This window comes from Schistocerca cancellata, chromosome 4 (assembly GCF_023864275.1).
Source record: "Schistocerca cancellata isolate TAMUIC-IGC-003103 chromosome 4, iqSchCanc2.1, whole genome shotgun sequence".
NCBI lineage: Eukaryota > Metazoa > Arthropoda > Insecta > Orthoptera > Acrididae > Schistocerca > Schistocerca cancellata.
The window spans coordinates 174119887-174135170 of NC_064629.1; the positions used below are offsets into that span (position 1 = coordinate 174119887).

A 15284-nucleotide genomic window follows, 5' to 3' on the forward strand; every position below is an offset into this window, starting at 1 on the left:
TTTTGGTAGAGATTGAATGATTATTTCTTAGCTTACACAGTATTAGCAACCTGGCCTGGCTTCGCACAGTTAGCATTAAGTGTCTTCACCCAGATGCCTTGTTTACAGGCCACTGCATAAAGTTATGAATAAAATTCAGAGAACAACATTAAATAAATGAATATCGACACTTTCATGTAACTTATGTGATGTAAGCAATGCATGCCAGGAAAGTTGTCTGGAGACATGAATGTTGTGTGCCCATATTGAACTGACATGTGGAGTGACGTCTCGTGGAAATGATGGGAGCACATCGTGATGTAAGTAGTATTTTTACAACCATTGTAAATATTGTATGCAAATCCTGGGTATATGTTTTTGTGAGGGATTCTGTATGTATTGGAGGTTGGCTAAGGTGGCACAAATAAAAGAAGAAAATAAGAGAAAAGGTCAAGTTACAGCACTCCTCTTTGAAGCGTTGTAATCACTGTGATGCATTCTTGAGACTCATTGCCACAATTCTTTGTCATGGACTCTATGGTAAACATCTTCGCTGTGCCAAGCAAATAATTGTGTCCACATCTAGGTTTGATTCATTGAAAACAAAAAATTGAAAGCTGAGTTACCTCCTGCACTGCTGAAAGACCATCATGTATGTAAACAAAGCAAAGTTGCTTAAGTAGTTTTTGAGAAAATGCTTTACTTGAAGTGTAAAACATAAAACACTACATACAAGGGTGGTTTGAAAAGTTCTCGGAATCACCACGAGAGTTAACGCTAGCACAACAAATTTTTCACGTGATATTCATTGGACTGTTGCCTGTAAAGATGTGCCATGTCAGTGCGCTCGGAGGAGACCTGTGGTGGTAACATGGCCCTGTTGTTGTTCCCGTGTAGTGATTTGTGAAAATGGAAAAAAATTGAGATTTGAGCAGTGATTAAATACTTCGTACAGAAAAGTATGAAAGCAAAGGACATTTCATGCCGATTTCCAAATTACACTGGGGGACTCTGCTCCTTCATGTTCACCTGTTGTCAAGTGGACAAATGAATTTAAATTTGGTCAGGAGAGCTTAGATGATGATCCGCGCAGTGGTCAAGCAAGATGTGTCACTACTCCAGAAATCTTTGCAAAATTGCACAAAATGGTCATGGAGGATTGCCAGTTGAAAGTGCTTGAAATTGCTCATGCTTGCCAGATGTCATCAGAATGGGTATATCACATTTTAACTGAAGAATTAGAAATGAAAAACTTATCTACAAGATGGGTGCCGCAACTCTTGATGCTGGATCAAAAACGCATGAGAATGGACATATCAGAACAATGTTTGGCCCGGTTTAGGAGAAACGAACAAGATTTTTTGCACTGGTTTGTGACCACATATGAAACTTGGGTGCACTACTAAGCCTCAGAGACAAAACAACAGCCAAACCAGTGGAAACTTGCTGATTCTCTGCCATCAAAGAAACCAAAGACAATTCCTTCGGCGGGAAAGGTCGTGGCATCAGTGTTCTGAGATGCGAAGGGGCTTCTGTTTGTAGATTATCTCCCCACTGCACAAAAAATTACTGAAGAATACTATGCTAATCCCCTGGACAAACTGCAACAAAAGATACACGAAAAAAGGCCTGGTTTAGCAAGGAAGAACATCTTCCATCAAGACAGTTCACGCCTGCAAAAATGTGCCGTCGCCATGGCAAAATTACACAAACTAAGGTATGAATTGTTGCCACATCCACCTTATTCACCTGATATGGCTCCATCACACTTTCATCTCTTCCCAAAACTGAAAATTTTTCATGATGGATGAAGATTCACTTCAAACGAGGAATTGATAGCCGGAGTTGACAGCAATTTTGTAGGCCTGGAGGAAACTCATTTTTGAGATGGGCTCGAGGAACTGGAACATTGGACCAAGTGCATTAATCTACAAGGAGACTACATTGAAAAATAAAAAAGAGTTTCAGTGATGTAAGTACTTTTTTTCTATTACATTCCGAGAACTTTTCAAACCAGCCTCACATTATGAATTCACTTCTTTTTTTCTCCTATGCATTTGTTCTGAAACAGTTGCAATCATTTGGACATCACTTAAGTGACTTGCATGCTGCCAACCAGTTTTCCAACTGGGGAAAGGGGAGCTACAGTGTGATGTGGAACCTGAGGCACATTTCATTTCTGACAAATCTCCGCATCATTAAGAGGGGAACACTAAGTTAAAAAGCAGAGTGAAAAAAAGTGACCCATCTGTGATAAAGTCCATTAACCTTTTGGTTTCCCACACGGTCTACCACTAGATCACCACATCAGATACCAAGTTACTCCCACATGCTGTGTTCTCGAAGCATTGCTGCTCTCTTGAGTTATGACGTGGTGGTAATGGCATCATTTTCACAACACAACTTTAATTCATCATAATTAAGGCGATTTGTACAAAACATTTATGAATTACATACAGAAACCTGCCTCTTGAATCAGTGCATCTATTTGTGAAAACCAAATCAAAATCCCTACAGGAACTTCTAGATTAGCACATACAGATTGAAGCGAAAAGGCTACTTCAGTTTATATGTACAGAGAGAAGAGATGGTGAAGTTGATTGTACAGTTGATGCGATTGAAAAGATATTTAAATAATATTTCAGTGTCTCTTACTAATGTCATTCCAAGAATAGTGCAGGGCTTGATGCATGTATTTAATGTAATTAGGGTTAGTAGCTATTATATTTCTGAGACCTGGAGCTCTTCACAATGTCACAGGACCATCTTAACCTCAAATGGCAACTAAAGTCATTTACACCCTCTGTCAGAGAAACTTGTAAAAATTTTGTTCTCTGTTATTGTGTTTCACTGGTATTGCACGTTGTGTGTGAGATGGAGATGGGAATCCAGCCAAACATTTTTGTTGATATGGGAGGGAAAATTCTGTAAGTTAAGTAATTAAATCAGGCAATAGGAACGTTTGTGTGTTTGATGAAACTGGGAGTCCAAACAGAAGCCGGTCTCACAGTTACATTGTCAGGACTGGTTATGTTGCTTCAGATGATCACAGCATGCTGTTACCTGCTTAACAAACAGAACTTACAATTGAATTCAGCTGTTGTTTTAAATTTTTGATCATTATATTTTATATTTAGGTAAACCTTCAAGAACACTTTAACACTTGCTATGGGTTTTTATAAAATCTTAGTGTAAGAAAATAACAATTTTGATTTACTTTCCATCTTTTCATTAAGTATATTATCCCATAATTTTTCTTCAGTGTCTTCCTGACACAAATGCCTCATCCGAGGTGTGGAGGCAGCCAAACCTGTGGCTATCAAGTGTGCAGGGTGCAGTCATTTGCAAGTTTTGGCTCATGTCGGCACCAGTGACATCTGTCACATAGGTTCTGCGGCCATCCTCAGTTCATACAGGTGCCTGGCCTCACACGTGGGGTGCAAGCAGAGAGCTTACAATTTGCAGCATGGTTCCCATAGTTGATAAGGATCCTTTTGTTTGGAGCTGTGTGGAGGGTCTCAACCAAAGGCTTCATCGACTCAGTGATGGTCTTGTCTGTCCCCTAGGTAGGTGTACTACACAAAGGAAGCTGCTACGTGGGTAACAGAGTACTTGTGGAGTGCACATGAGGGTTTTGTAGGCTAGGCAGTAGTTTGAGGTACATTGATGAACACATGCCAGTTGATGCACAGCAAGGGAAATCTGACTGTATTCTGAGTAAAAACACTCCGACTGTCAAAATTTTGTCAATAAATTGTTGAAGTATTCATAACAAAATTCCCAAATGTATTGCCCTCCAGGAAAGTTCTCACACTGGGATTATTGTTGGGACCAAGTGCTGGCTGAAACCCGAAGTGGAAAGCTCTGAGATATTTAGCGAGTCATGGAACGTATATTGGATAAACAGATTAGAGGCCATGGGAGGGGGGTAGTGTTCATTGCAGTCGACAAAAATATTGTCTCTATTGAAGTCGAAGTTGTGTGTGACAGTGAAATTATCTGCTCGCGTATACCAAGTATAGGTGAAACCAAGTTAATTGTTGGATGTTTTTACTGGCCACCCTATACCTCCAACAGTTCGACAGTCATTCAAAGAAAGTCAGTAGCACATAAATATGCAGATTGTGCAGTACTAGTTGGAGGTGACTTAAACCTACTGGGTATAGGTTAGGATGTCTATGGATTCATCGCAGGGGGTACAAACAGACCTTCATGTGAAGTACTTTTGGACATGTTTACTGGAAACTATCTTGAGCAGCTGATTCAACAGCTCACGCACAGGGGAAATGTATTAGACTTGTAGTTACAAATAGGCCAGACCTTATTGGCAGCGTCAGTATAGATTGGGAATTAGCAATCGTGATGTCATTATAGCAACTATGGTTACAAGAGTTAATAAATCAGTCAAGAAGGCTAGGAGAGCGTTCCTGCTACAAAGAGCATATAAGCAGTAGTAAGCATCTCACTTAGACAGTGACTTGACATCACTTAGTTCCAGTAAGATGGACATAGAGGAAATATGGCCAAAGTTTAAGCAGATTGTAAATCATGGTCTGAAGAATTATTTGCTTAGTAAGTGGATTAAGGATGGGGAAGACCCACCATAATTTAATAATGAAATTTGGAAAATGTGGAGGAAACAGGGGCTATAGTGCTCTTGGTTCAAAAGGGAACACACAAATGATGACAAGCAAAAGTTAGTAGAGATTCATGCTTCTGTGGAAAGATGAAGCATACAACAACTATCACCGACGTACCTTAGGAAAAGATCTGGCATAGAATCTGAGAAAATCCTGATACTATGTAAAATCACTAAATGAGTCCAACACTTCCATCCCTTCCCTTGTTGACCAGACTGGTGTGGCAGTTAAAGGTAGCAAAACGGACTGAGATTTTAAATTTTACATTCAAAAAAATTGTTCACACAGGAGAATTATACAAATATACTGGCATTTGACTATCGGACAGATTCCTTTATGGTCGACACAGTAATAAGCATCCCTGGCGTAGAGAAACAACGGAAAGATTTGAAAGCAAATAAGTCACCAGGTCCAGATGGAATCCCAGTTTGGTTTTAGAATGAGTACTCTACAGCATTGACCCCTTACTTAGCTTGCATTTATCATGAATCTCTCACCCAATGCCAAAGTCCCAAGCGACTGGGAAGAAGAGCAGATGACTTGTGTATAAGAAGGATAAAAGAATGGCCCCACAAAATTACAGACCAATATCCCTAATTTCGGTTTTCTGCAGAATCCATGAACATATTCTCTGTTCGAATATAATAAGTTTTCTTGAGACTGAGAAGCTTATGCCCACAAATCAGTGTGGTTATAGAAAGCATTGCTCTTGTGAAACTCAACTTGCCCTTTTCTCACATGATATACGCCAAACTATAGATGTAGTGCAATGAGCAGATTCCATATTTATAGATTTCCAGATAGCATTTGACACAGTGCTGCATTGCAGGTTGTTAAAAAAGGCACATTCCTATGGAAAAGGTTCACAGATATGTGAGTGGCTCAAAGACTTTTTAGGTTATAGAATGCAGTATGTTGTCCTTGTCGGCGAGTGTTCATCAGAGACGAGTGTTTCGTCAGGAGTGTCACAGAAATATACTGTTTGCTGAAGATACTGTGGTGTGTGGGATGGAGTCATCATTGAGTGACTGTAGGAGGATATAAGATGACTTAGACAAAATTTCTAGTTGGTGGCAGCTAGCTCTAAATGTAGAAAAATGTAAGTTAATGTGGATGAGTAGGAAAAACAAACCCGTAATGTTAGTATATAGTATTAGTAGTGTCCTGCTTGACTCAGTCATGTCATTTAAATATCTGGGTGTGGCGCTGTAAAGCGATATGAAATGGAATGAGCATGTGAGGACTGTGGTAGGGAAGGGGAGTGGTCGATTTCAGTTTATTGGGAGAATTTGAGGAAAGTGTGGTTCATCTGTAAAGGGGACCTCATATAGGATCCTAGTGCAACCTACTCTTGAGACTGCTAAAGAGTTTGGGATCTGTATCAGGTTCAATTAAAGGAAGACATTGAGGCAGTTCAGAGGTGGGCGTCTAAATTTGATACTGGTAGGTTTGAACAACACGTAAGTGTTATGGAGATGCTTCGGGAGCTCAGATTGGAATCCCTGGAGGGAAGGTGATGTTCTTTTCAAGGAACACTACTGAGAAAATTTAGAGAACCGAAATTTAAAACTGACTATCAAACAATTCTATTGTCGCCAATATACATTGCACGTTAAGGACCACGAAGATAACATACAAGAGATTGGGTCTCATTTGGAGGCATATTGACAGCTGTTTTTCCCTCTCTCTATTTGTGATTGGAACAGGGAAGGAAATGATTATAGTGGTACAGGGTAGCCTCTACCACGTACCGTATGGTAGGTTGCAGAGTGTCTATGTAGATGTAGATATCTTAGGTTAAGATAACAGTGTTGCAACAGGAACAGCAACAAGATCATTCATCCATATAAATAAAATAAATGTAAAATTCACACAAGAAAAATATGTAAGTGGACTAGACTTCACTGTGGGATTAATGCAAGGAGAGCAGAATTATGTGAAACAAAAGTTGTGTAACTAAAAGTAGAAAAAACATGAACTTGCTGTACATAAATGTAGCACTGAACTGAGAGTGTTACCTATTGATTAAGCTCTCTCTTTCTTTCTCTCTGATTATCTGTACTTCAGCTTACATAAGGTTAAGACATTTTTGATGAAAGTACAGTAAAACCCCTTTTTAATGAATCTCTGGGGACCAAAATATTTTTTCCTAAATTAGGGGTTTTCTTAAAAAGGGGGTTTTGCCCAGTAGAGTACATGGAAAGGGCAACCCAATGTCATAGTCAAACATGTATAGGTGATATTAGAGGTATTTCATTACAAAATTACCAACATCCTGTGCTACAAATTTAAATGCAGTAAATATACATTTATAACACTTTTCAGAGAACACATCCTTTATTTTTTTAAACATCAAGTCATCTTGTTTGTTCTGTCATTATATCATTAGTGGTGACAGAAGTTTTCGCTCCATCTGGTTGGTGTAAATTAGAATTCATACATCTACATTAAGAGAGGAAAAAAATTCCTGACATTATCAGTTCCATGCTCAGCAACAGTGAAACTTGGTGCAATGCCCTCCTTTTTTTCTTCTTTTTCCTCATTGTGAACTCCAGCTCCTACCTGTGTTCCTTCATCAACATTTCACTTGTATCAGTGTCAGGTATAGAAGTCAGTGCTTCATCATCACAACTGTGTCCTGGAATATTGCGTTTTCAGAAATATTAATTTTACTACTCCACGCTTCTCCTGGATCAATATCTTCTGCAACAGCCGATTTACCATCGCCACCATTTGTGAAGCAATTTAACAGTCTGTTGTGCTACAGAATTCCAGGCAGCAACAGACATACACATAATCTGTACAAGGCTGAGTCTCATCACTTCCTTCCTCTCAGTGGACGAAATTGACTTCTTTCCAACTACTACTCTGTATTTGGCTTTAACAGAGTATAAAGCACAGGTACAGAGGCTGCAGATGACTTGTGAAGTTTGGAGGAACTCAATATTTACATTCCTCAGAAATTATGTTTCCTTGGGATGTGCAGGACATGGGTGAATAATAAGTCCAATTTCTTCGTGCTGCACCAATCTTGGCATCCAAATGCCCGAAGACGTAAAGATCTCTGGCATCTCCAGGGTCTGCTGTTGTACCCATAAGAACAAAGTAGCATTTTTATGGTTTGGAAACATCTGGGAATTAATAGTGAGGCAGTGTTTCACTTCCATCACTATTTACACAGAATAGTGTCGTCTTTTTTTTTTTTTTTTTTTTTTTTAATTTTTACCTCTATGGTATTTTTCTCCCATGTCCACATCCGTAGCTGAGTGGTCAGTGTGACTGACTGCTATGCAGGGAGCCTAGGTTCGATTCCCAGATAGGTTGGAGATTTTTATCTGCTCAGGGACTGAGTGTTGTGTTGATATCATCATCAGCATCATCAACATCAACATGCAAGGTGCCAAAGTGGCGTCAAATGAAGAGCCTTGCGCCAGTTTCATATATGCTGAAAATGTATCTTGGCTCATAGCCCTGTATGATGGCAATGTAATGTTATCCCAACAGTTTGCAGTTTCTATGACCAGAGCCTCTCTCTCCACTTACACTTTGAAACAACAGATTATGATGTTTTTTAAAACGATTCAACCAGCTGTTCAGTGCATTGAAAGTTTCTATGTTAATCTTCAGAGCAATTTTAAAAACCTTCTCTTGCAGTATGTTTCTGCCTACAGGAGTGCTTCCACTCCTCAGTCCTTGAAACTACATTAGAAGAATATTTTCCACATCACTGAATGTAGAGATACGAATGTTCCTCCTTTTTGGATCCATAGGAATAGTTAGCTTTGGCATTTAAGAACGTGTCCTTGATTTTGAATATGGTGCACATTTAGACGGTGCTAAATCTTATTTCTTCACCATCTTGAAAATATTTATGTTAAGATTGTCATTGATGATGCAGATGATCATCAGCTTTTACTCTACTGTAAGATTTCAATGTTTGCAGGCCATAACTCAACAAAAGTTAAATTGATAACTTCAATACTTTAGTAAACAAGTACACTTTGCGCACTTCTTGGACTCAGTGACTGTGACATCAATGATTTCAGATTCTTTCAATACGTCTCCCAGTATTGCTACAATGGAAGTAGAGTTATAGACTATGATGTATGTATGTGTCAGCTGGTTCAATCGATTGCCATTTGCTGCATCACATGACAAAAAAATATGACCTGTGTGAAATAAAATGGAAAGAAATCAGAAACTCACCTGAACGTGTTAGAAATTACATAAAATTTGGATTTCAGTTTGTGGAGTGTTTCATGTTTATTCCTTAAAAGCAGATTTTTCTTAAAGCGAGGTTTGTTAAAAGTGGGGAAAACTAATATTGTATTGTTGTTATGAGAGTTTTGCCAAGATAGAAAGAAATATTCCTTAAAATTGGGATTTCCTTAAAAGTGGGTTCATTAATTTGGGATTTTACTGTGCTGTTATTTGAGTAGTGGAGGTGATAGGAGGTGTGCAGATAAGTATTCCCCATTGCAACAGCACATGTATGTCTGTCTTCAACTTTTATGTGAAATTTGTTTCAGAAATCGGAGTGCCCCTCGCAATGTTGAGGCTGTGCGGAAGATGAAAGAGAGACTGAAAATGAGACAGAAGACAAAAGAAAATGTAAAGGAGAGAGTCAAAGTGAGACAAAGGGAAGACAGGAGAAAGCCTCAACCAAAGATGAGAACTGTTGTTCGTTCAAGGTAAGCTACTATTTGCTTACAAATTTTTCCTTCTTTCTTCCTGATAATCATAAATTCAGTATTTATGTATATCTTTTTGACAGTTCAGAATAGGGTGTGAGAGCCCACTGCAATTTGCTTTTGAAGCTATATTTCAAATTGACTTCAAAAGTTTTGGCAGATTATGTTTATTGCTTTAAATTTTGTAGATATTTGATTTTTATTTTTGTGACAAGTGTTTGGTCGCAATTCTACTCTGGGAAACCAGCAACATTGAGACAGGAATTTACAAGGCACTATGGAAGATTACCTGTGTTAAGAACAGCAGTCTGTACCTTGCTGGTCACCTGGCCACACCGTAATCGTTTAAGTGCTACTTTGCAAATGAAACTGCATTTGAAAGTGTGTTTATACCTCACCAAGTGGTGACCCCGATACAAGAATGATAACTTTGCAAGCATACAACATGAGCACCAACAATCTTTGAGATGTGAAGGTCAGTGGCCCGCCATCATAAACCCCAAATTTGGAGCAGCTGAGAGCACAGCTATAACATATGCGATAGCATTATCAGCTGTATAATCACCAGCTGCAAGAGCAGAAATAATCGCTGTATCTGCTGCAAGAATTCCTCTTGGAACAAGTGCATCTGCACCAGGAGGAGGTTGGTGCATTCCACAAAAAATATTACGAGAAGTGGCAGCAAGCAGGCATCACTGGAGCATTATGACGATAAACTGCCTTCAGGGTAGCAGTTCTTGTTGCAGCTAACTCAGCAACAAAACAATATACTAGATGCAATATCAGCCACTGTAACAACTGGCTGCATGAGTCAACCACTTCCCCTTCCTGCCTGTAGTGATAAGGTCAGTCAGCCACAGCTGCGTTGTTGGCTCTGAGCACTATGCGACTTAACATCTGAGGTCATCAGTCGCCTAGAACTTAGAACTAATTAAACCTAACTAACCTAAGGACATCACACACATCCATGCCCGAGGCAGGATTCGAACCTGCGACCGTAGCGGTCACGCGGTTCCAGACTGAGCGCCTTTAACCGCACGGCCACACCGGCCGGCAGCTGCGTTGTTAATGGCATCCAGGTGCAGAGGTGCATTGATGGCTTTCAAAGTACAGTTGCTCTGGACTGACTGGCCAGCCCCATGGTCCAGTTATGTTTAGACTCATTTTGCTGCTGACAGCATATCCCAGGCTACAATCAAATATAGTCACACTGTGCCACCACCCTTAAAATAGCAACAACATGATTGAGAAACACCAAATAACAGACCAGTGCAAGTGACTGAAGGAAGAGATTGTGTGGTTGCTATCACCTACACACATTTAATGGTTGCAAGCTGCTGAACAAGCAGGAGCTGGGAGACAGAAAACCATGTTAATTTCTGTCTCACCTTCACCTGTTGGTGGGTTCAGAAGTGCCCCACATCCCTATGCTCCACAGAGGTGATACCTGCAATGCCTTATTGTCAATATCATATGAAATAGAGTTAAACAAGCTCTGGAGCATGTAAATGATGGATAAGCCCACCCATAGCCCACAGAGAAAGGGAGTGCAGTGCTTCTCATTGATCAGCAGTGCATAATCCTCACCCATGCCAGACTGGGAAAAATGTTACTGCAATAAGCATTCAATGTAGCTTGCTATATTCTTGGTCCAGAAATGTGAGTGGCAGTACCCTGTGCTGTGGCTGAAGAGTATGCCCACCAACAACAGCAAACTGGCAAGTGACCATGGCACCTTTAGCAATCTGAGGCTTTGGTGACATTAAATCTGAACCTAAGCTTGTGGAGAGCTTTCAAGTGATGGTTTATCATTACTGACATCACTCACCCATTTATTCCTAGATTTTCTGTTCTTCTATGACCTGAATAGCTGTGTCTTGTCAGATCTCCCACACCATTCAACAGAACCCCATATATGGAGCATTCCTGTCTTCTCTCAACTGTGGCATCTTGATCCCAACAAACTTTGGATGACATCGGTGTAATTCAACATAGTTTAAGATAAGAACAGCACAGTCATTGTTGACAAGGAATCCAGTTGGTTCTCGGTCATGCTGATTATAGAGTACTAAGTGCTCAAGACAATTCCAACCCCCTACTCATTGTGACACACAGAAGATTTCACACATCTTTACAGTTGCACTGAACCATCCGAGGTCTCTAACCAGATATCATTGACCCCAGAGAATATACACAAAACGGCCTTCTGAATACTGTTTGGAGTGTTTGCATTCCTCTACATTTTGTATGTGTTGCACAACACTGCACATGCCAAGGGGTGTAGAGTGCATTGATGATGTGCCGGTATCATTCCCAGAAGAACAGCAAAGTTATCTTCAAAAAGTTTTCTGCCCCATCATTGACTATAAAATACTACTGAGTCCCACCAAAGTCATTATTGGTGCTACAGAAGTGATCTTTGTTGGATTCAAGAGATCTGCTGCCGGCACATGCCTACCTCTTGAATGGAATGTCACCCTGAGATAATCTCTGGGCCCAATGAGACTGTGAGAACTGTGTCAATATCTAGGCATCATAAACTTCTATTGGTCTCTTATACCTCATCCTGGTGAAGTCCAGATGCCATTCCACACAGTTGTAGGTGAAAGAGGCAAATTTAGCATGGTTACAGTGCTCAGCCATCCTGATGCAGGATCCCCATTGGCGATCTTTTTTATGGTACGTCCCATTCTGTGTGTGCAGTTCTGCATCAGCATGTCAGTGGAGCCAGTGAAACCCATAGATTTTTCTCCAAAAAGTTGACAGGAACACAATATTCTTGGCCATCACTCTATATCTCTCTATATCACTCTATATCTATGTCAGTCTCATTCAGTGAGTAAACAATTTCATTTCCATTTGATAAAGAACTGACCTTAGGTTATTAAGATTCAGTGGGCATCATGTTAACGCTCCATTTGAGCTATAAATGTACTCAAGATATTAACACTTTCGGTCCTGAGCCATTGTGTGCGGGTGTCTACCATAAAGACTGGCTGATTTTAACATATTTTAAACTACTACAACTCATGAAAGGTTTCAGTTATAGCAATAAAATTACTCTTATTGAAAAACCTAGACTTTCTTGTTTAAAACCATATATAATACCTTTCTCTTGAAGTAATACATACTTTTGACAGACGTTATTATTATAACATTGTTTTTGAAAAAAGGAAAAATTGGTCAAAGGTATATTCCTGTATTTTCTAGAAGGATTTTTTTTTTATTTTACACAAAAATTGTAATTATGATGGATACAGTATGTCTTATCTACAGTAACCTCCTGTAACTATTTTAGGATGCAATTTTGCTCTTTGTGTGGTAAAATTTGAAGCGCGGCATTTTGCTCCATGCTACTTTACATTCACTACACTGGTAGCTTGTGTCTTTTCGCCACACTTTGCCAGAAACTTCCTTATTTCCATAAGTGTAACTCCTTCCCACTTTGATAATGAGCAGGTGGGTGAAAGGGAATTTGTGCTTCATAATTTCCTGATGCATTGTTGAGCATACAGGTTAGTTTGTTCCTTTATATGTTTCATCATACTGTCTGTCAGGAAATATGAAAAAAATTCTAGAGGTGCACTGTTCTGGTCTAAACTGACAACATTGCATATTCCAAATTGTCCTGAGAATAGATCGATATCCGGTGCACGATCAGTAGTCGTCCAACCTTCCTCAGAATCGGTGCGTCGCGCACGTCTCGGCTTCCCGCTCGCCGTTAGTCTCACTCGTTCTTCAGGCACAATATTGACGGGATTACTTGCTGCTGAAGTGCTTGGACACCTGCTCTCCTCTTCTGAGTCCATCAGAAGAGTAGTATTTGCAAATAAGCACAGCATTTTGCACAATGCTACTTTACATTCACTACACTGGTAGCTTGTGTCTTTTCGCCACACTTTGCCAGAAACTTCATAATTACGTACTAAGAGTTTTTTCAGTGAAAATCTGAACAAAAATTATAGATGTTTTGTTGTCAGAATTCTTTAGCTGAACTGCCAGAAACTTCTTCTTGAACATAGTCCACATCATCATCAGAGTCATCTACAATATCTTCCTCTGACAAATCAACGTCAATTTCTTCTAAATCACGATATAACTCGCGAGCAATTTCTTCGTGTGTCAAGCCACACTTCGCCATGTCGACACTACTGAGACCGCGCGGGAAAAAATCACTGCTCACAAAACCCGACAAATAAAAAGGGAAGCACACCCTTCCACAGCATGCCCGCACTATCTAGTGACCAATACTCGAGCTACAGTCCATGCAGCGCCTCCCAGACAAGCGGGAGCCGTAAGAACACACAAAGGAAAGAAGGGGAAGAACGAGAACACGCACCCATAAAATTACCAGGGTGTATACGACCCGGGACAACCGGGAAATCTGGGAAAAACCTGGGAATTTTTTCATCCGGCAGAAAACCAGGAAAAACCTGGGAATTTTTCGGAATTCCGGGAATTTTTCATTGTTTTAGCTTTCAGTTAAATTTTTGTAATTTTGACTGCAGAATTGATTCTCTAGCAAAGAATGTTATTGTATCCTGCTACTGGAGAATGATACTGCAGCAATAAAATATAAACGAGAGGGAAAAAATAAAACTTTAGTGGCAAAGGAAATGTGCAATTTACAACAAAACACCGTGCATGCACAAGCGTCTGCAGATAGCAAAAGTATGTCAAAGGCCGTAGGGCGCAGACTGTAATTCTTCGTAACAATAAACTGCTTGCTATGAGCATGACCTCACAACTGTTGCCGGCCGCGGTGGTCTCGCGGTTCTAGGCGCGCAGTCCGGAACCGCACGACTGTTACGGTCGCAAGTTCGAATCCTGCCTCGGATGTGGATGTGTGTGATGTCCTTAGGTTAGTTAGGTTTAAGTAGTTCTAAGTTCTAGGGGACTGATGACCACAGCTGTTAAGTTCCATAGTGCTCAGAGCCATTTGAACCATTTTTTTTCTCACAACTGTTCACATTAGGTTCGTTTGACCAGTTGCTAGCGGTCTGTTGCGCATGCGCGTTTGACTAGCATGTAAGCAGTACCTTCTCCCGCTTCCCGCTATGGCGCTACTTGTAGTTTGGCTGTTAGCTGTATCGGTAGTAGCTGCAAGCAGCCAGATGCAAACGAGAAAAATTTTTCCCGCGCGCCCTAGATGCCAGATTCGCGCTTGCACAGAGTTGTCTGAGTTGTAGTGGGGAGGGGGTTAGTCTCCACGTGACTCGTGTTTACATGATTTCGCTGCTTCTCTTCGTGTACAGCTCCCACGTCAAATGAAAACAAAATGGATTTCTATGGCTGGGAGCTATCAGGTGAATTAAAATACATTCACATAATTACGGAGGGCAAAAATATATTATTAATTTCAGTTTTCTGATTTTATTTTCTTTCCGAGTTAGTAGCAGTCAAGCATATTAATCGCCTTGCAGAAGAATGAAATTATTTTTGCAAGTTTGCTAAAGAAATTCCGCTGAGGCAATCATTTTATTTGAAACGAAGTGTTTCATTCCACAGTATTGGCTAGTTCCAACTGTTCGGTGAATTTCAAGTGCGCGTTGTCATCTTCTGCCATGTATGGCATTATGCCACGATAAAGAACCAAACATGAGATCGTAGAGTACTGGTACGCCAAGAAAATTTACATCCCAAAAACCACACTGAAAAGCTTAATATCAGATGGAACCTACTTCATTGTGAATCTGGAAAAAGCCAATTTGCATTTTAGTATGGTTTAGGAAATTTCGATGCTCTTTGGAGTATCCTCTGATGCCCTGTTTCTTTTTTGGTGTAATGTAAGCTCTCTTAGTGCTTTATACACACGAACATGCGGGCTTCCTACACCACTGCAGTTGCACACGCACAATAATGCGTTTTCTGGCACTCTCTGGCAACTGGTAAATCGAACCTATTTCTAACAGTTTTGTGAACGGTCGTTAGAAAAGCGTTACTTTCAAAGCAAATTTCTTTTTACGCAAGGTGA

General features: G+C 40.1%; 1 protein-coding gene across 1 annotated transcript in view; it reads left to right on the forward strand.

Moving 5' to 3' along the window:
- LOC126183714 (RNA-binding protein with serine-rich domain 1-like) overlaps positions 1-15284 on the forward strand; it is a 105489-nt gene that overhangs the window by 59838 nt on the left and 30367 nt on the right. Inside the window, exon 6 of the mRNA XM_049925901.1 lies at positions 9149-9310. Within this exon, the coding sequence (XP_049781858.1) occupies positions 9149-9310 (162 nt within the window). The remainder of the gene's footprint in view (positions 1-9148; positions 9311-15284) is intronic.